The 21,961-nt window shown below is 47.3% G+C and overlaps 1 protein-coding gene across 1 annotated transcript in view; it reads right to left on the bottom strand.

Annotated features, from left to right (window-relative positions):
- Positions 1-1,059: 1,059 nt before the first annotated feature.
- Positions 1,060-21,961, bottom strand: part of ARPC2 (actin related protein 2/3 complex subunit 2) — an 80,756-nt gene continuing 59,854 nt past the window's right edge. The window contains exons 9-10 of the mRNA XM_069227084.1: positions 13,574-13,674; positions 1,060-1,524 (exon numbers count right to left, since the gene is read on the bottom strand). Coding sequence (XP_069083185.1) covers positions 1,500-1,524; positions 13,574-13,674 — 126 coding nt within the window. The 3' untranslated portion in view covers positions 1,060-1,499. The remainder of the gene's footprint in view (positions 1,525-13,573; positions 13,675-21,961) is intronic.

The following is a 21,961-nucleotide window of genomic DNA, read 5'->3' as shown; positions in this document are numbered from 1 at the left end:
AAAAAACTACCCCGAAGGGCACCGGAGCTCTTCGATCTTCGATGCGGTGTGGAATCTAAGTACGCCGATCCCGAACGCAACAATACCGACGAAAATCTTCTGAAATTAGCTAATTTTCCGTTCCGAAACTCGGAGCGACAGGAACACGTCCGAACCCGATGGCGGAAAAAAAACAATCGAAGATGGAGTCGACGCCCATGCGCAATGGAGACAAAAGGAGGAGTCACTCGGTCCCGTGACTCGAAAGACTTCTTCGAAGAAAAACAACTTGTAACACTCCGGCCCAACACCAGATGGCGAGCTATTGCAGAACATGCGTATCTACAGCGACAGATGCCATCGAACCTTAATTTTCTATTTTTGAAAGAAACATATTTAGAGTAGGATCTTAGCAGCACAAGAACTTTGTAACGTCAAAAATATTTACAGCTAAATTTTCTTGCAAACAGAACATAAAGAGTTTTCTTTGGGTAGGAACATGTTCAATAAAACATTACTTACATAGGTGAGAAACTTCTTATATATAATGTGTTCCATGATCATGCATGTGGGCATAGATATTACAACTTTATGAATATCAATGAGGATCCCATGATAAAGAACACTTCGCCGGTTGCGGTCACAGAATCTGATGGCTATGCATACCAACAACACTACAGCAGAACCCAATGCAATCATTTCAACGGTCCATGCTGTAGGTGAGCACTTCCTGTCACATCAGTTAACTACAATATATGAAAAACCTGCTTCAGCGAAGAACCACCACTATTGATGAAGCATCGTAAGCAAGAAGGAATGGGTAACTTATTTAGTCCTAGACAGAGTTTGAAGCTCAGTAAGCAAGTAAGCACACTAATCAAACCAAAACAGGATTGTGGGAAGTACCACAAATTGGCACATATACAAGGTACATTTCGAAATATCCGTATCAGCAAATAAGGTTGCCCGTTAAACACAGAAGGGCTTAAAACTGGAGTGCATGCATTGTAGATTTGCATACTTCTATATTAGTAAGTCTTGTTCAACGACTGAATACAAACACAAAAAAATAATACCTCCTGAAGATAGAAAGATCTGCTTTATTAATAACCCCAAACCTTACGTCTTATTCTTTTTTTGTTTTATAGATACACAGAGTTTTTAACTCCAATATTAAAAAAACATGTAAATATATGGCATTATGTTCGCGCGGAATACTGAAAGTCATGGCCAGCAACTTAATGCAAAAAAGCAAAAGCGCATTTGGAAAAAACCCACAAAGATAGAAAAGAAAGATGATCAAAATGGAATTTACTTTAATGTTTTTTGTTTTTTGTTACTCTTATCGAGTCCTTGCAAGCACAGCTCGTCCTGAATTTATTTCCCAAAGTGGCATACAAAAGGGATTCGATTGGTATTCTGTTCACTTGGGAGCGCAAGACTGGCATCGTCTTGATGTTGCGATTATCGGGTAGCAAGTGCTCCAGCATTTGGTCGTCTTCTCCTGCCCCTGAGCAGCGTCAACGGGCTGCAAAGGTTTTTCCCCTGTAGAAAGAGGGTTAAGAAACAGTCAGTTAATGCTTCTATTAGTTTTTGGTGTACTATCTGTAATATCCTCATAACCTTTTATTCCAAGCACCCACACAATTTGCTCTTTGATGCACTTTGTGTCTAGTATCTCTGGCGAGCTTTGTCTCCTTGGAAACACCGCACCCAAAATATCCTGGGATCATAGGAATTACACCAATACAGCACAATTAAAGTCAGTGATAAATGTGCGGAGAGCACCTCATGTAAGACTGAACAACAATTGGTGTGAACTAGTCTTTGAAGAAAACGTGCCCTTTAGGTCAGTCTGCTCTGACCATTGTAAGAAAGTTTGTGCGTTTTTCATCCTCCTGCCTTGTTCACATTGCCCTACAGCCATAAGCCTGGACCTCTTCTTTGAGGCCAGTGGAAAAAAAGGACCCACATTCAGAAACTGCTAGTAACACCACAATCATATGGAATACCTGATACTGTGCCAAAGTGGCACAGGACATCTTCTTTCTAAAACGGATACTCACTCTTCTGCTATTTATATTTAACCAAGCAGCTGCTTGTGCTCTCAAAGGAAGCTGCATGCAAGAAGTGCATGCTTCCTTTTTTGTTTCTAAATCTTCCTGAGTGTAGCAGCAAACCCCACACCTGGGGCAATGTCTCCATTTCTTTATACCTATCTGGATTCCTCATCTCCTGGCCTTAACTGCACTGTCTGCCTTTAGTTTGCTCAACGAGGTGACGAGCCTAGCACCATTGCCGCACTGATGTGAGATGCGGGGGAAAAGCCGGGAAAAGAAGTAATTCCTGTAGAGGAGAAAAGCAGGAAAACAAAGCATATTTTGGCTTAGGGTGACAAGCAAGCAAAGAAAATCCAACTTGATTAGCTAGCTCAAGTAAGGCAAAAAGATGAAACAGAATACTTACCTGGAACATATGTTCTCTAGCGCTGAGATCTGAGCCTGGCAAATCACGGACATGCATGGTTGCAATAGTGAAAGTGGGTAACTGTGTACTACAACACTTGCCATCAATGTGGCCTCATGGTGCCCAACTGTTTATGAAAGACAGTGGACCATAACTCGCACTACCGTTCAAATAAAACACTATCTAGTGTGTGTGACACAGCATTTATCTTATGGGAAATAGTTAAGGTATCAAAATTCTATTTTTCCCCAACCTCACTTTGACTGAACTTTGGAAAACGGGAGGATCCGCAAGGAGTCCTGGGGGCCGGTGCCTCGGGTGAAGCGCAGGAGCCAGAAGCATTAGAGGCACCGCCCGCCCGCAGAAAGGTGAGGAGCGGGTGCTGGCATTGGGGAGGGGGGCCCGCAGCGGGGGAGAAGCGGGCCCGCATGCTCTGAGGATCGGGCCCGCGGCAGACGTAGAGCGGTGCCCTCTCTCGGCAACCTCCTTTTCATTTACTACTGCTTGTGTGGGGCTGTGTACCTGCCCCCCATCCCCTCTGTCCACGAAGTCCAACAATAAAAAACTAAAGAAAAAAACACCAGGACTTAATGAAAGTTGGGGGGGGGGGGGGGGGGAAGGGGGGGCACAGCCGCCTATGAGATAGCGGAGAGCCCCGAAGATTGGAGGTGGGGGGGAGATCGGCACATCGGAGGGGGTGGCTTCAAACCCAGCCCCCTTCCAATAACCCTAGCAAGAAGTGACAGACCTATTCAAAGGGGGAGAGAAGTAATTAGAAGGAGGACAAAGAAGGACGTGGGAGGACGTGAGGGCCCAGCCGGATGTTCGATCCCTGAGACTGTTGAGAGCATGGGCCAATCGCCGACGGCCTGCCTGGAGAACGCAAGGGGTGACACCCTAAATTCAACGGGGGAAGAGAATGTCCACTGCCTGACCCAAAGTCTATATCCCTCATGGAACGACACATAAGTTATAAGATAATCTCCTGGAATGTCAGGGGCAATGTTGGCCAAGCGATATAAGGTGTTTACATACCTACAGAGACGTGGGGTGGACACGGCATTCCTGCAAGAAACGCACATGGCTGCCAAAGAGGGCGTGGCCTTGCAGAAACGCTGGCGAGGGCAACTGTGCTACACTACAATCTCGGCTTTTGCGCGGGGAGTTCTAATATGGATCCGGGCAAGCACGCCTTTTTCACTGGTGCACACAGAAGTGGACCCTGAGGGGAGATATGTGGCAGTGATTGGCAGACTGGAGGGACAGGTCAGTCCCTCTTCTTTGACCAATCGTCTACACGGTTACCTCATATATTAATGAGCAGGGTCGTTTTGGGGGGAGATTTTAATGGCGGACTGGATCCTGAGATGAATCTATCTCATCCCCCCTTGCTGGACACACCAGCGCGCAGAGCGGCGAAGGCGCTTACAGAATAGCAGGAACACTTTGGACTCCGGGATAGCTGGCGCACACTTCACCCCCTAGAAAGGGACTACTACTTTTTTTCCAGCATGCATGAGCTTCATGTCCGCTTAGATTTTTTCCTATGCACCCCAGAAATCCATACCAAATAGTGGGGGTCGAATATCTTGCTCAGACACTATCAGATCATAACCCAGTGCTGCTTAGATTGTCCTGGGGGAAACTGCTTTCACCGATACCAAGCTGGCAACTGAACCCGGAGATGCTGGATGATCCCCCACCTTTCGGGAAAAGACAAGACAGCAAATAATGCATTATTTTGACACAAAATGGGGGCACGGCCTCATACTCTCAAACAGAGTGGGAAACATTCAAGGTAGTGACTAGAGGACATTGCATCTCAATGGGTTGGGGTTCGCTCCACCTTGCTAAAGGACATTAGGGATGCAGAAATTAAACTACGATCTTTAGAGTCGGATAGACCAGGCCATCCAGAACTGCAACCGCAACTGCAGGAGGTCAGGGGGCAAGTAGCGGAGCACATAGAACGGCTCTGCTCCTTCGATTAGAAGGCTTTTATTGCACGGCAACATAATGAAGGGGATCGGGCGGGTGAACTTTTCGATTGGCTTGCGAACCCAGCGCAAAGGGCCTCTCAATAGTGAAAACAAACTCAAGCTCCGGGGCCCCCCTGGAAACTCAAGAAGAAATAAATGCCTACTTTGCTGCTTTTTACCGCACCTTATCCCATATCTGACCCTTAGCTGACCCCACCCTATGAACTAGATTTTTGCAAGACGTCACTGTTCCTTGCCTGGGCAGTTATGAAGCAGTAACACTGGGGGAGGGTATAACTGTGCCCGAAGTACTGGGGGCCATTAAGAAAATGGCCCAAGGCAAAGTTCCAGGATTGGATGGATTACCGATTGAATTTTATAGTACTTACTCAACAGAATTGGCTCCGAGACTCGTGAAGATGTTTAACAAGGCATATGCCCTAGGCCACCGGCTGCAGACTAGCAGAGAAGCAGTGATTATCCTGTTACTTAAGCCAGGAAAAGAGGCATCAGAAGTGGGAGCGTACTGGCCGCTCTCCATGCTGAATGTCTACTATAAGATCCTGAGTAGTATTTTAGCCTTCCGACTTCTCCCTTTTATGCCCCAGTTAATCCACCCGATCAATCAGGTTTTATTCCCAAACGCAACACGGCAGCTTACATTAGACGCCTCACGAGCGAGGCACGAGACAGGGGTGCCCACCAGTGTTCCCTCTAATTATTTTAGTGTTTGTGCGGCAGTGACTTGTTTTTGTGCGCACATCTTGAGTTTGTGTGTGCAACTGAGTGAAACTATCAAACATGAAACTACTTTCTATTGAGACTTGAAAGGACACATGCCGAAACATTTAAAAATTAAGTAATGAATTGAAATAGGTCTGGCTTTAATATGTTGCACCTTTCACTTATACAGGCACACCACTTACACTCTGAGAACATGGCCTAAGGCACAATACTCACCCTGCACTCACAGCACATCACTCACCCTACACTATGAAAGACACACCACATACCCTACACTCAAGCAGACACATTGTTTACCCTATTTAGGCACTTTGCTTACCTCGCATAGCTGTACTCATAAACACACTGAAACTCTGCATTCAGGCACATTCTTCACTGTACACAGAGAGCGAGACACCACTCATTCTACTCTCACACAGACCCGACTCGCCATACACACACACCATTCATTCTACACTACACAAGCAATCCCTTGACCCTGAACTCCCAATACAACCACTCCCCCTGCACTAACATTATTCACACTGCATTCATAAACCACTCATTTAATACTCACAAAAGGTACATGTCAACCCTACACTCACAATACACACCATTCAACCTGCACTCAAAATACATTTTGCTTACAGACTGAACACTTTTCATTCTCACACAGGCAGACTGCTGACCCTAAACTCACACAGCTTACCCTGCAGGTATACAGAAACCCATTCACCATGCAGTTCTGACTCGCACATCCTCCGGCATGCACTATACATATCACTAACCCTGCACTCACCCTAAATTGACAAAGGCACACCCCTCACCCTCCACCCAACCAGCTGCATCCCTCACACTGTACTCAAACAGGTATATTGTTCACCCTGCTCTCAAACATGCACACAGCTCATATACACTCACCAAGAAACAACTCATTTTCCACACTAGCATAGAAATACCCTCCCCTCTGTACTGAGAGGCACAGACCTCACCTGGCACCCAGGCAAAGGTTTTCGTAAGAGCTAGACACATAATAGGACCTATAAAGCCCAGCCTGTAGGATTTGAAGTACTGCCAGGGAGAAGGCAATATCATCCCTTGAAATGAAAATATGGGGCAGCTTTGATCTAACGGGCATAAGGAAGTACAATGTCAGTGAAGCAAGCAGGATGTTTGAAGCAAACTATGGGAAGAAAACATTATACAAAAGGGAGACTGCCTGGTGGGACACCAGTGACAGAGGGATTTGGGGCTGATAGCTGCACAGAGAGGAAAGAGATTGTGCTGAGTGTGTAACTGTCTCAGTAGTCTGCAGTGACGGGGGGACTGAAGATAAGAGAGCTTTAACTGTGGGAGGCTGTTGCACAAAGTAAATGAGACTGCAAAGGAAAAAAGCATGCCAGCGAAGTAGCAGTGACAGAGAGAGAACGAGAGCTGGAACAACTGTAACTATGAAACACAGCTGGGCAAAGAAGAAAACACTGCTCAGAGGGGCGACCAGGAAAGACAGTAGTTGACAGCAAAGGAATGGGACTGAGACAGCATTTGTTGTGAGAGAGTGCTGTGTGGAAGAAAAAAGTGTCTTCCTAACCCCGCAATTTAAGAACTACCCACCTCACTACAACTGATTTGCAGTGCATGGCACAATACTGAATAAATATGCAGAGCAGTGTTGTGGAGCAGGTGCCTGTTTTTGCCAAGCTGAAGCTAGTTCCTATTCTTGTTTTTTGGCTTCTGGTATACCTGGAATCCTTCCTTCCTTGAATCAGGACTTGTGAAGTCAGGAGCCACCATTCCTTCAGTACTTTCATTCTAGTACTGTGCAGACACCCATTCCTAGACCAACATCACTCTGCAACCCAGAAACCATTAAATACAACCCTGTGCGGTCTGCAGCAAGCATGGTCCTCTATAAAGTGGGGGAAACAAAGAGGATAGTGGGAAGAAGGAACGGGCAGAATGCAGATTCAAAGCACATCAGACAAGTACGCCAGTGTTTGGGGCCACTCACGTAAGAAAATGTGTAACAGATAGAGAATTATACAAGTATTTCTGAAAACACGCGTTCATCCAAGAGTTTGCTGGAGCTATATTACAGATGCTTGTTTCCAAACTCAATTGTATCCTATTCTCCTCGCTTTATTTATTCTGCTTAGGGGCCTTATTTTTAACTACTAATACTCAAGATTCACTTCTGCTCCTACCAGCAATCTTGGTCTTGTTAACTCTCTTTCGAGTATTTTTTAATGAAGGGGTGGACAAGCCACTGAAAGCTCAAGCAGGCTCGATTCTGAAGCATGGCTGAGCTTTAGGTCCTGTTGTAACCACCAGCCCATAATGAACCGAGCTTTCATGTGACTTCTGGCTGCCTCCCTCTTCCCAGGATGTGGCATTACGGCCAGAGCTGCTGACTTTGGAACAAGAGAAGCAGGTTTGAGTCACGATGCTAGCTCAACAGCCTATGATTCTGGGTAAATCACTTAATTTGCCTGAGGTTATAAACAATGAATGTGAACTGGTGCTCATGTAAAGTGCTCCCACGCATGTGGGTCGAGGCCTGCTACCTAAAAAGTGCAGAAAAATGCACATAGATAAAAACAAATCTTTAACATATGGAAAGACAAATAGATACCCGTTTATTGGCTGATTTGTACAAAGTGAACCAGAAATGATGGATAAATCACGGCTTCCTCTCCTAAATTGTGTGATCTTAGGCGAATATTTTATTTTATCAAATCTTTTTTCTTCATTATTCTGTATGCAAACACTTTGAAATATGCATGTTCAGTCTACCAGTTGCACAAAAATCTATTCTGTTTGATTTAACAGACTAGAATGTTTCTCTACAATAATCTTACCCACTTACAGGGGTTACATGACAACAGTTCTTGCCTCATAGTTCACTAATGGTGCATGTCTAAAAATCATCACTTTTAATAAGTACTTCTCAATGCAGTGTTATGTGACCATTAATGTCAAAGGTTCAATATGTTGAAGAAATACACAAATACACGCTTCTGAATGTTGATGAGGCTTCATTTTTACTTTATTTGACGTTTGTTGTATGATTTACATAGCAAACATTTTCAGGGCTCGACTGGTTCATGGGCTCTAAGATCCGAGCCAGACACCTGGCTTGGCTCTAGCTCAGCTCTCCCTTTTAATTGTAGGCTCGCCTACCTCTAGTTTCATGTGATTTGTTTTCACAAAGTGCTTGTAGTAACCCTGCAGCGGCCCTGACAGTTCCTGTAATTATTAAGAATAATTCTGTGCAGAAATCACTATGTGCTTAAAAGAACAGGAGTGCAGCTTTCAAATTGCATATAGAGAACAATACGTTGGCCCATTTAATTCACATTAAGAATGTAAGTAGGGAAATGTTCCTCCTAGCCAGGGACAGCGTGTCAGAGATGCAGATTTTTTATCACCATTATATTCAGCTGGGCTAACTTTTCTTTTTCATCACTGCATTTCTCCACCTCCCTAAATAAGTTAGCTTGACTAGAACGCTGTTTTCTTGGAATATCTTGGGCTTTTATATTGATGGTATTTCAAATATAAACATGGTTTTACCAAAACAGCTTATTCATTTGGTGTGCTTTTACTAAACAAGTTGTAGTACCCACACAAATGTTTCCCGTTTTTCCACTTGCAGAGTGTGTAAATCTTATTGGCTGCTGATGCAGTTTTTAAAACAGCTCCTCCGAGAATTGAGGAGGGGTGAAGGAGTCACACCTTAAACAATAAAAGTCAGAAGGGAGGAAGGAAAATATCAGGGCCCTCTCCGTGCCTTCATTCACAGCTCATTGAGAGATCTTCTCCTGTCAGCAGGAGATCCCTTTGTTTTGTGCGCTCTTTAAAGGCCCCTGCGCGGTGAAACATTACACTGCGCGCGGCCGCCCCGGCGCGTAGCTTAGAGGGAATACTGGTGCCCACAATCCCCCTTGCTCTTCGCCATCTCCATGGAGCCCTTGGCGGTGTTAGCCAGGTTGGGAGCTCACTTTGAGGGAATTCTAGCAGGTAAGGACATACAGCGTATTGCATTATATGGTGACGATCTGCTATTGTTGCTACGGGACAATGGGAGAGATCTGCGGAGGGCGCAATCCCTGTTGGACCAATTTGCAGAGGTCTCTGGACTTAAGGTAAATTGGTCCAAAACAAAATTGTTTCTTATCGAGGAAAGTGAGATCCCGGTTGGCTTGCCCAGGAATTTGGAGGTGGAGCCCAATTGTTCATCGCACCTGGGGGTCAAAATATATCGAACTGCTCAGGACATGTTTGAGGGTAATTACGGAGTAGGCCTTCGTACCCTGAAGACTTCTATAGCCTTTTGGCAGACGCTGCCCATTTCAGCGACGGGCAGAATTGCTCTCTTGAAAATGGTGGCACTACCGCTCTTGTTGTACCTCTTCGGCACACTATCTCTATGGGTGCCCCAATACTATTTTAAAGAGCTTACCTCACTTAGCACTGCGTTTATATGGGACAGGGGGCGGCGGCGAGTGGCATGTACTACAATCCAGCGACCACTACGGCAGGGAGGACTGGCAGCTCCGGACTTTCAATTGTACTATTGGGCAGCTCAGCTGCAGTGTCTGGCCAGATGGATAACAAGTAGGCAACAACAAGATGGGCCCACAAATGGGTTTACTCCGACATATCGGGCGCTTCTAGGGCTGATCCTGAGAACTGAGGCCCCTGCTGGAATAGACCTACAGGCCATTAAGATCATGCAGAAGTGCTGGAGAGCAGTCATTAAAAAAATCTGATACTCAATTGCCATACTCCGATTGGGAGGGCATTCTGGATGGAATGCCCAGAACCTCCAGGAATGCCAGATTTAGGCTCATCAACTTCTATATTTTGCACAGAGCATATTTGTTCCCAGAAATGGTCAATAGATATTTTAACACACAAGAAGCAGCTTGCTACAGCTGTAAAGAGGTGGGGCATCCTTTATTCACATGTGGGCATGTCCCCTTCTAAACCAGTACTGGAAACAAGTTGTAAAACGACTTGCTGATATTATCGAAAAACCGATCGCGCTCACGCCGCCCATTGCTTGTAACACTGATACCCACACGCTGCTAAGAACAAAACCACCAGCAGATTTCAGGACCTGGGGCTGTCATTAGCTAAGAGGGAAATCATGAGAAAATGGAAAAACCCTACAGGCCCTTCTTTGCCGTCCTGGTTAAAGGAACTGGGGAATTGGGTGGAATGTGAGGGGACCCTACTGCGTAGGGAGGCACACAAGGGGACAGGAACATTGGAAAATGCAAGAGCTTGGGAACTACTCGCCATGGCCCTGAAGGACCGTCAGAAAGCATAGGAAGAGATGAAAAACCAGCAGGGCATACCTAAAAAAACGCACGAAAACAACAGTAACATAAGGACTACGCTGCTCACCCACATGGGCTCAAAAATCACACTAGGCCTACTGTTGCACCGCACCAGCGGGGGAGGGTCCGCTGGTCTACCCAAGAATAGGCAAGTAGAGATGCAAAGCACTGATACTGATGCTAGACGCAGTTATTGCAAATCTGAACTATTGTGCTTGGATGGAAGAATATGGACATAACTTGTGTCATCAAGATCGAGGGGGGACTCGATCTTGAATGTTATTATACAAAATTAAATAAAGTCTGTTTAAAAAAAAAAAGAAGAATAAACAAATAAGAAGGTAGTTCTATACCGGGAGGCCTTTTGAATGGAGTGATCGACTCTCAAAACTATTGTGCTTTAAAGGGTGAAGAATCAGTTGCTCTTGAAGGCCAACCTGGTCTCGGAAAAAAAGTCAGATGGAAGATCTAGGTTCTTCTCCTTGTGCTCCCATGGCCATTCCACTGGACACTGTCTGTCAGAGTTACCTAAAAGTTTCTGTTTTCCCCACTCTACTTTTTCCCTCCCCACCTTCCCTCATAATAGGTGAGTTCATGAAGGCCAAACTGTCACAATATCTGAGGAGGAAAAGCCCTTGAGAGCCAAGAAGATTTTCCCCACGTCAGGTAATGGACGCCTCAGAAGTGATGAACTGCTGCCATGTGCAAAAACACATACTGCTTAAAGCAGGGATATTCTGAGTGCAGTGCCAGAAGTCTGGTTGTATCAGTCTGAGAAGTAGGAATTTAGAACCTGGGTTTCTGCAGCTCTGTATCTTTCCATCCATCACCTGCCACAATCTAAACTCCTGCACAGTCTGAAGAATAATCACCTGACCTCCCGCTTCTGACACAGCCAAGGTGGGTGGAATATTGGGGTTGATCTAACACTAAAGAAAAATGCTGTCACTGATCTAAAAAGATTAAGATAGTACCCTTACCAAAAGGGAATAAAAAATCAGCTGCTCAGGGATCTAGGTCTTCTGTGTCTGAACAGGTGAAATGACTGTTTTATAACCCTTTTTAAAGTCTACTTTGGCTAAGATGGGGGAACGATAACCCTTTAAACAAGCCTTGTGTCCTCTGTAGGGGGCAGTACCAGGAAGATGTATCAGTTTTCCTTGATTCTGACACATGCAGCCTGTAGTCCTGACCAGCCTTTAGCCAGGACCCATCTGTACAGACAGGTCCCATAGGAGCTTTCATAGGGGTCAGTGCTTCTGTCTCTTTATGACCTAAGCCAGAACAATTACAAGATGAACTAATTAATCTTGGTGAACCTTTTAGTGAAAGCAACTAAGACCTCTGTAAATAGAAAACGAGAGGGAGTTTAATAAGAGCATGAGGGCACCATGTTTTGTCTGATCATAATAGCACTACTGAAGTGATCCCAGAGTTGGGCATCTGGTTTAACTCAGGAATGGTGCCAGAGTTCAGGGGAGAGGACACCAGATGGTTAACCCTAAAGTAGCAGACTTTACTGCAGCAGAACCTAATCAGGACAGTCGGTCTATGCAACATCAATGACCAAGACAGAAAGCCTGCGACAATGTACCACATGACCCCACTTCCTTGCAACAGTCCTGAAACCCATTGGGATCAAAAACTTTGAGAAAGCCAGACTACCAGAGAAGGCAAATATTGAAGGTTTATGGTGTGCAATTCTAAACAACACGACTATCACCACCTAGGAGCAACTTCTAGTTATTGAGACACGCAAGAAACTAATTAATCAAATGTCGCATAAGCAGCAGCCTGGCTACCCAGCAGAAGAGGCTGGATGGCATCAATGCTTGCAGAAATGTCTCCAAGAAATTAATTCAGCGCAATAACAATGCTGTCATATGAGATTGGAAATTTCTTCAACCTAGTTACAGGTAAAAACATACACAATCACTTTGCAATAGAAGTGGTGCAGTCGGGAACAATAAGTTCAAAGCCTGTCAAGCAATTCAAACAACTATAGGATTAGTTACTGGACTCAATATTAGTTTCCTATGATAGAAATGTTAGGATTTTTAAAGTTAGAGTTGCATGTTTCCTTGAAGGCAAGTCTATCTTAAGACACAAGACTGTACCTGCGCAGCGCGAGTCTCAGCCTCATAAAGAACAATCGTCTGATACCATGGTCGGGTATAGACAGGCAATCAGGTTAATTGCTGCCACCAGAGATATCTGTATAGTTACTAACTACCAACATTGAAGGTTTTGCTGTCACACAACGTTTTTCCTCAGTAAAGGATATTTTTATAGTGCACGCTCCTATCAATTTCTATTAGGAGCCTGGAAACACTGCTAGGATGACAAATCATTGGGCAGCCTACAGAGATTCAACGCTGGATGTAAACCTTTACTAGTAACAATAGTTGTGCATTTTGTAGAAGGTAAAAATGATCATTCATTGTATGGCTGACACTCTAATGGTTATGGAAAGTGCCAGTTCTGTTCTACTAAATTAAAAATGCGGCTAGCCTTTAGCATGCCTTCAATAAGATCTTCCATTACACTATCGATCTTAGCATTAATAATTAATGTTTGTTTAAGGGCAATTCTTGCCCTTGCTGCCTCCATGAAGAAAATGGGAGGTTTGGTTCTAGCACCTAATAATATCAAAATAAATTTAGATTGTTGTCCTCATCTTCAAACTCACCCAGGAGCCAATGGCTAGATGGTTTGCATCTGTTCTTTTGATGTTTATTATAGTTTACTAATCAATCCATCCAAGCAGAGTTGATTTAAATACCTTCCCCTCTACATTTTCTGATGCATCCCCATATGTGTGCTTCTCAACAAAAAACAAATACCTTTAATGTGATGACCAAGTAATGGTCCTCTAAAGCTTGTCCTTGTCCCATTCCTATAAACTGTACGGTGCCTCAACGTATTTGACTAACTGTACACTTTATAAAACGCGCTACCCTCAATGATCATTGCTTCCTGCAGACAAAAGAACAAGAGTGGAGTAGCCAACACGATGCAGTAGAGGATCTTGTATTGGTCTTGAAGCAGCATTATTTTTGCCCTGTGCCCATTGCTACTTACGTGATAGTTTTCATCTCCTTCTTCTCAGCATCTGGTCGAGCGCGGTTCAGCACCTTCAGGAAGTCGGATGTCTTTGCCCTCATCCGTGTGTGGATATAAGCCTGCATTTCAATACATACAAAATACAGCATTGCTAATATACTCTAACAACTGTTAATGTTGAAAAGCAAAGCCCAACAAGGAATCTCCATAGTAATACAACAGAGAGATTACCTCAACGTATATATGTACCATTCAAAACACTTCCTTTGTTCTTAACATGTTAGAGGTGGGCCAGCCAGTGAGCTCTCTAGCTCAGCCCGAGGTCCACTTCGACCCTCGAGTCCAAAACAGAGTTCATGTGGCTTCTGCCTGCCACCCATGCTCGAATCTAATGCGCCAACTATTAAATAAAGACCCTTGATGATAAAAGGGAGAGGGAAAGAGATACCCATCTAGCAGCTGAATGGCACAATGTAAATCTGAAAACCTTGGGATTTTTCCCAGCTTCCTCGCTTGACCACATTGTGTGATCTTAGGCAAATATCTTATTTCCCTGTGCTACCTTTTTCCTCATCACATTTGAGAGCACTTTGAAATACGCAAGTTCTCAGGGTGAGCTATACAAGCACCTCTCTTGGGTCTGATAAAGACTCTGATGCTGCTCTGTATGGGAATTTAGGTCACCTTAAGGGTTCACATGACAACGGACTTGACTCTTAATTCACTGCTGGTATTGTTGTCAAGGTGGGGCATGGGAGCATGAATATTTTTAAGTTCATGATTAAAATCTGTCAGTTTCAATATATGGCTCTCAATGCAGAGATATAATCTGATGTACTATGCTGAAACGCCTCTGCATGTTACAGAAATACACTTTTATGAATTTTGAAGAGACCAACATTTTTTATGGTATTTGTGGACGGTTTACAAGTCAAACATTTTCAGGGCTGGGCTCATGCACGGGCTGTTAGAGCTCAGCCAGACTCGACTCGGCTCTCTGTTAATTTGTTTGTACCCACACCTCTATAAGCCATATTTACAACCGGAATCATACGTTCTATTTAAATCTGAGCCTAAGTGCTCATGTGGCCATTCATAGTCAATCCTGCCTATCAATTATGATGTATTAAAATTTAAAAACTCTGCCCTAGCCTTGTTTCCTGGCTGCGCTAACCAAAAGCACATTTGAAATTGTAGTAAAGGAATCTGCAGAAGCTACACAGAGCGAGTGGAATATCCAGTTTATTCAAAGACTCCTCACAGCACAATGCCACGCCAGCATCCAACATTCTATGGCAAACTCTCAGCCAACCCAATGCCAACATTCTAAGGTAGGCAGGGGCATACCATTATACCGATCCTAATATATAGAATACAAATTAACTTATCCCAATACTTATTACAACATAATGTATAATACACTATTTACAAGTTATTGAGTAGAACCATTGTGCTGGTAGTTTTTCCTGTATATATGATTTTCTTTTCTCTGGACTATTCTTGTGTGTATAACAGAATTCATTCTCTAAAGTCCTTTTTTAGTTAACTTACGTAGAGCTGGGGGAGGAGCCAAGATGGCGACCGGGAAGGATGCTTAATCAAGCGCTCCGTCTCGGGCTCGCCACGGAACATTTGCGGGGCGCTCCTGGGGTGCCGCTGCCACATCCCTGAGGTGGGATCCGCTTCTGGGGCCGCTCTCCCTTCGCCGACGGCTTTGGAGGCGATCGGGAGGCCGGGCGGAGAGGCTGTCGCGGAGCAGCTTGAAGCAGGGAGCTGCGGCCGCCATCTTGTCGGCCGAGACGGACGGGACACTGCCCTGGAGACTAAACGAGAGGTGGGTGCGCGGAAACAGGAGTGGCCCGCCTCGTGAGGGCGATAAGCCCATATTTTGCCTCTATACCGTCCTGGGCGGTCCCCCCCCCCTCCCGCCTATTGGCCGCCGGAGTTTCCCCCCACCCCGCCAGGTGCGGGGAGCTCCGAGGAGCAGCGGGGGACTAACGGTGGGGCTGCAGGGGCCCCGGGCGGGTGCCCCCCTCCACAGCTGAAAACAAGCGGAGAGACGCGCCTCCCCCTCCGCGAAAGGCCTTGTGGGACCACAACAACGGGCCAGGTGTGAATTCGTTTCGCGAGCGGGGTGGGACCCGCTCCCTGGACCCCCCAACTGCTTTACATGGTTGTGAGGGCTGTCGGGCGGCTGCGAACCCGGCTGCAGCAGACGCGCCCTCTCTAGGAGGCCGCTGGCGCCGTCTCCCCCTGAGGTGGGGTTTCGCACCAAAGTTGGAGAACCGGACGGTGAGGCGGTCACACGGAGGCTGCGGGGACCGCCGCGGAGGGAATTGGGAGCCATTGCCTTTGCCTCGCACCGAATACCCCCTCCCGCCCACGATGAATCCTGTCGTGGGCCCCTGGGGGTGCCTCTCTACCTCATGACTGATGGCGTGGCGTGCCCATTCCGGGAGTCGACTCTGGGCCTGCAGCTAGACATCGAGGCCACCACAGACGAGCTACGCGCAGGGCCGGTCCGGATCAGGCTAAGCCATATCCTTTGTTAAATGGAGCCGACCTGCACCACAGGGTGGAACAGTGCTTAAAGACCTGTGCGAGCCCGAAACATACCAAGCGAATACACTTGGGAACGTCACTCCTCCACTCCATACCGACAGAGGACACAGAGCTGGAGCTGGCTGCCGACCGGGGGCTCGAAGCACGCGTGCGGACCTAGCGACGGGAGGTACCAGACCGCCTGAATAAGATCTCACCCAGAGGACCACCAGCAGGGCCGTAACCTCAAAAACGGAAGTGCGCACTGGCGTGGCCCCGCGGGGATATATATGCCCTCATTGTTTGCAAGGCCTAGTGAACGTAGGTGAACGCGTGATTGCAGGAGGAACCAGGTCACAACAGTTAAGTCAAAATGGCCGGAAGGCCCAAATCAGCTAAAAATCAGGATCGGAACATGCACGGCCAGGCACCTGGCGATCAGCAGCATACGCCCTCTCTGCAGTCGTTGGAGTCCACGCTCATGTCCCATTCCTCGCAATTCGAGAAAGTACTACAGGCAATCATGGACACTAAAACCTCACTGGAGACCAGGATAGACACAGTATCGCAAGATCTGAACATCCTCAGAGTAGACCATGGCAAATTATCTGATAAAGTGAAGACAACGGAGGCGGTGCTAAGTGAACTGGCCCCCACGGTAGCGGATAACCAAAAACAAATTCTCCGCCTAGATGCAGAAGTAAAGTCACTGCTGAGAAGAGCAGAGGAGGCGGAGGGCAGATCCCGCCGCAACAACATACGGTTTCTTGGCTTTCCTGAAAAATCACTGGATCAAAGCTCAGAGCTCCTGCTGGAACACTGGTTAATTAAAGAGGTCCTGAATGGAACCCCATCTAAATTCTTCTCAGTGGAAAGAGCATACAGGATTCCCGGACGCCCCCCGGCACCGGGTCAACCTCCGAGACCGCTGATAGCTAGGTTTCTAAACTTCAGGGACCGGGATACGATACTTCAACAGTTCCGCAGCAAAGGCACATACAGGTACGAGGACTCGACTGTTCACGCTTATCCAGACTTCACTCAGGAAGTGCAAAGGCAACGTAACTCCTTCACTCAAGTTAAACAACGCCTCCGGCAACACGACATAAAATACGCATTGATGTTCCCCGATAAATTACGTGTAATAACAGATGAACGCACCCATGTGTTCACCTCACCGGAAGATGCCTGGACGTGGATGCATGCCAAAGGCATTGCCCACCCCCGCGAGGCAGTCGGCACCGACGAGAACTGGTCAATGACAAAACCTAGGAAACGATCCAAGAGGCACACCAGGGGTCAACCCACGGTGGAACAGGCTGCAGAGGAGAGAGCCAGGGCCCTTAAAGAAACCCCCCTGCTAACACAGAATTCCTTTGAGTCTCTTAGGACACATTCAGAGGAAGGCTCGGAGTCTGACTCGATCAGCTCGGACTCCACATTAACGGAGGCACTGAGGGGCCCGGAGTTCACCCCCAGGTCCGCAGACACACTCTGAACAAACACTACTGAACTATCCCCCCAGGGGGACCAACCGCCACAGCCGGAGTACAGAACTGAACTTTGCGACCCCCTATTGAAGTGGGCGGTCACATCACCTGAACTCATGTATCCTTGCACATTTGCTCCTGGAGATAACTCCTTCACTTATATTGTGCGCGGCTGGTGGCGTAGAGCGGGGGGGAGGGCGGATGGCCGTGCCCTGGGAGTGCCCCAAACCACTCGCAGACCGTATCTGCAGAAGGATGCGAGCCCCTAAAATGAGCCGCATCCGGATAGTATCATTTCTCCCCCGCAGACATCCATACGGATACACCTCAGCTCGCACCTAAAATGGGTGTGTAGCTTGTTGCAAGTTCACAGTTGGGGTTGGGATCCAGTTGGGGAGGGAAAGAGGGTAACAATTAGTTTGTGCACTACCGGTCTGCTCACAACACAGGACATGCGCCCGGAGGTAGGGGGCCCGCCCGCGGGGGCGATGGGGGCGGAGGGGACCCAATGGGCCTTCCCGGGAATCGGGGAGCAAGACACACACTCACAAATTGAACATGGCCCAATCCACAACCCACAGCACATACAAATATGACATAGTCACCTGGAACGTTAGGGGACTGGGGACTCCAGGCAAAAGGTCCAGGGTGCACACACGACTCAAGCGCCATGGCACACATATTGCAATCCTACAAGAGACTCACCTGCGAGACCCAGACCTACAGGACCTACGCAGTAAATGGGGAGGTCAGATTGTGGGCACATCCTATTCAACCTTCGCGAGGGGGGTCCTCATATGGATAGCAGGTAATGTCCCCTTTATCCAAACATCACACAAGATAGATCAGGAAGGCAGGTATGTGGTAGTGGAGGGTAAGCTGGACGGTAAACAATTGTCAATTATATGGGTATGTCCTCCCACTAGCGCGCTGCCTTAGTTCCTGAGCACACTCACTCCAGCGTTATTAACGAACCCCGAAATACCCGCCATATGGGGAGGAGACTTCAACTGCACACCAGACCCAGCATTGGACAGGTCAAATCCCCCCACACATTCAACAGTCATTACACACCTCAGCCGTCCATTATCAACATGGGCTAGCAACATGAGCCTCCATTACATATGGCGCATGCAACACCCACAACACAGGGAATATTCATTCTATTCAGCACCACATAAGGTACACACCAGGATAGATTTGATGTGGGGCACCCAGGAGATCTTGCACAGTGACCAGCGGAATAGCATACCTAGCCAAGACACTATCAGATCACTCACCGCTTAAAATAGTTTTGGATTGGGGCAGGAAGCGCCAGGTTATCCCATCGTGGAGGCTACAAGCGGAAGCCTTACACGACCCTGCATTTACAGACTCACTGAGAACAGCGCTAAAACAGTATTGGGAATTAAATACCGGCACCACAAATCTAAGAGCATTGGAGTGGGACGCACACAAAGTGGTGGGTGAGGCGCACACTCCACGCAGAGGTTAGTAAGCTGGAGAAGAAACTAAGAGCACTAGAAAACGCAGTTGCCCGCAATGAAACGCCATACACGGCTCTGAAGGAAACGTGCGCGGAACATGCAAAGGCCGATGCCACATTACGCCTTCATGATCACAAACACCACTTGGCTAGGCTACAATCGGAAGGCGACAGATCTGGTAGGCTGCTCGCATGGCTGCTGCGGGAGGACCGGCGGTGCCCTCCAATCGGGGCGATAGGAGTAGGCGCAGGCGCAATAGCTACCACGCAGGTAAAAATAAATGATGCGTTTAGGGAATATTATACACAATTATACACCAAAAGCACATCATGCTCCATCCAACAGCTTGAGTCCTTTCTAGCAGACTCTCCCCTGCCCCAACTAATGCACGTCGACAGAGAGACACTAGAAGCCCCCAACACATTAGGGGAACTTAATAAGGCCCTCGAACAATTACCTGGGAATAAAGCCCCAGGGACAGACGGCCTGCCATCAGAATACTACTCCACGTTTGCGACACACCTTAACATACATCTCCTAAAAACGTTTGAAGAAGCAGGGATCAACGGTATCCTGCCCCCCACAATGAGAGGCAATGATAGTGGTCCTTCCAAAGCAGGGGCGCGACCCCACTGACGTCAGGTCCTACATACCTCTCTCACTGTTAAACCTAGACTGTAAGACACTTGGCAAAATCCTGGCGAACAGACTAGCTCCCTACATGCATATCCTGGTGCACGAGGACCAGAATGGATTCATCTCGAAACGTAACACCTTCCTAAATATTCGGAGGCTGCTGAGTGTGATGGGTGACACCCCCCCCCGACCGCACTCGAGGAAGCGGCGACATCGCTTGACATAGAAAAAGCGTTTGATACATTAGAATGGGACTTCCTGTTTGCCACTATGCAGTTACTGGGTATCGGTCCAAAATTCACAAGCTGGGTACGCATTCTTTACACTGCCCCACAGGCCAGGGTGAAAACGGGAGGAGTAATATCAGAAAGCTTCCCGATTAGCAGGGGAACAAGACAGGGTTGCCCCCTATCCCCCCTCCTATTTGCCTTAGCGATGGAACCACTAGCTGCACGTGTCCGTGCCAAGAAAGAAGAATGGGGGGTGTCAAGGAACGGTACTCTCCACTCCATAGCACTATACGCAGATGATGCCTTGAAATACATACGCAGAGTGGAGGAGTCGCTGCCCCCGGTGATGTCGCTGCTGTCTGAGTTCGTAAGGGTATCTGGTCTAATAGTTAACTGGGGGAAATCCTGTATATTCCCACTGACCAGCTGGCCCCCTGCAAGGCAAGAGTGTGCCCCACCAGGGCACCTAAAATGGTGCTTCGATACATTTAAATACCTAGGGATTAACGTCTACCACAGTGCGGAAGACCTAAGGGATGGAAATCTGGGGAAAGCGGTGTCCTCTGTTAAGAGCTCAGTACGCTTTTGGAATAAATTACCACTTTCACCACTGGGTAAAGTAGCTATAGCAAACATGCTGATATTACCTAGACTGCTGTATTACTTTGCGGCCCTATCAATCATTATCCCCAAAAGCTTTTTCGCTAGCTTGAACTCCATCCTACTACAATTGGTGTGGGGCGAGGGCAGACGGCGGGTTGCACTCACCACGCTGCATCATACGGTGGCAATGGGTGGCCTGGGCGCTCCAAATTTTGAGCTTTATTCTGCGGCCGCACAGCTGCAGTGGATTTTAAATTGGCTTCATAGCAATCCCGACTCCAAGGTGCTCCCATTCTAGTATGGCTGTTGGATAAGCAAACTAAAAGCACATGCATAAACCCGTTGATGACAGCGGCACACACATACTGGAAGAAGTATATCCAAAAGGGAGTTAAAAAACTACCCTACTCACCGCTTCTCCCATTGGATCGGCTCCCCGGGTGGGTGGAAGCCGGCTCATATTCACCTACAACTTGGTCAGATGCGGGTATAAGTACAGTAGGAGACTGCTTTGAGGAAGGGAAACTAATGACCTTTGAAGCTATACAGGCCCTTACAGAGATCAATCCGGGGCAATTCCTGGCATATCACGCGATATGTCATGCAATCAGGAAAGCATGGGCATCTGGGGACGTAGAGCCTGATATCTCAGTCACCCTGCATCACATGCTGAACTGGGACCCCCAAGGAAAAGCAGTCTCAAACCTTTATAAACTTCTGAACAGATCCCTGGAAGACAACCTGCAGAAAGCTTGGGAGAGGTGGAACATCGTATTGCCCACCCCGATCTCAGGGACAGAATGGCCAAAAGCTCTGAGCCACACACGTGAGGTCTCAAGAAACCCCAGATTCCGATATACACAGTTCAATTATTTACATCAGACATACCTGGCGCCAGCCAGGATCAAACGTATGTTCCCCGGGTCGGACCCAGCCTGTCCCAGATGCAAAACACCAGCAGTACAGTTCTACCACATGGTCTGGGAGTGCCCGTGGTTACGGGGGGAATGGGCAGGGTTGGTCACAGCCTTAGCAGAAATTACGGGGCTCAACCTGGACACGAATCCTAAATCCGGTCTACTCGGACTAAGGACAAGGACGAAAAGAAATAAACACTTGCATAGGTTTGTAGATCTAGCGTATGTAATGTACAAAAGATTGATAGCAATGAACTGGAAGGCTCGCAATACACCTGACTTAAAAGCCTGGCTTGCCCTCACGCTTCGCTGGGCTCGCGCTGAACATCAGGTATTAACAAATTTAGCACGTAGGGGACTGCGACAAGCGGGCTGCGAGGCCTGGGGCGTTTTAGTTTCCAGACTAGAAGCCAAAAACGATGAAAGACCCCCCTGAACCACAGATAGCTGCACCCGCCTGGAAGGCCGCGGGCCTAGCCCCGGCAGAAAGGCAATACTACAC

The sequence above is a fragment of the Pleurodeles waltl genome, chromosome 3_2 (genome assembly GCF_031143425.1).
Source record: "Pleurodeles waltl isolate 20211129_DDA chromosome 3_2, aPleWal1.hap1.20221129, whole genome shotgun sequence".
Lineage (NCBI taxonomy): Eukaryota > Metazoa > Chordata > Amphibia > Caudata > Salamandridae > Pleurodeles > Pleurodeles waltl.
The sequence above is the reverse complement of the archived record's forward strand: the minus strand, read 5'-3'. Positions and strand labels throughout refer to the sequence as shown.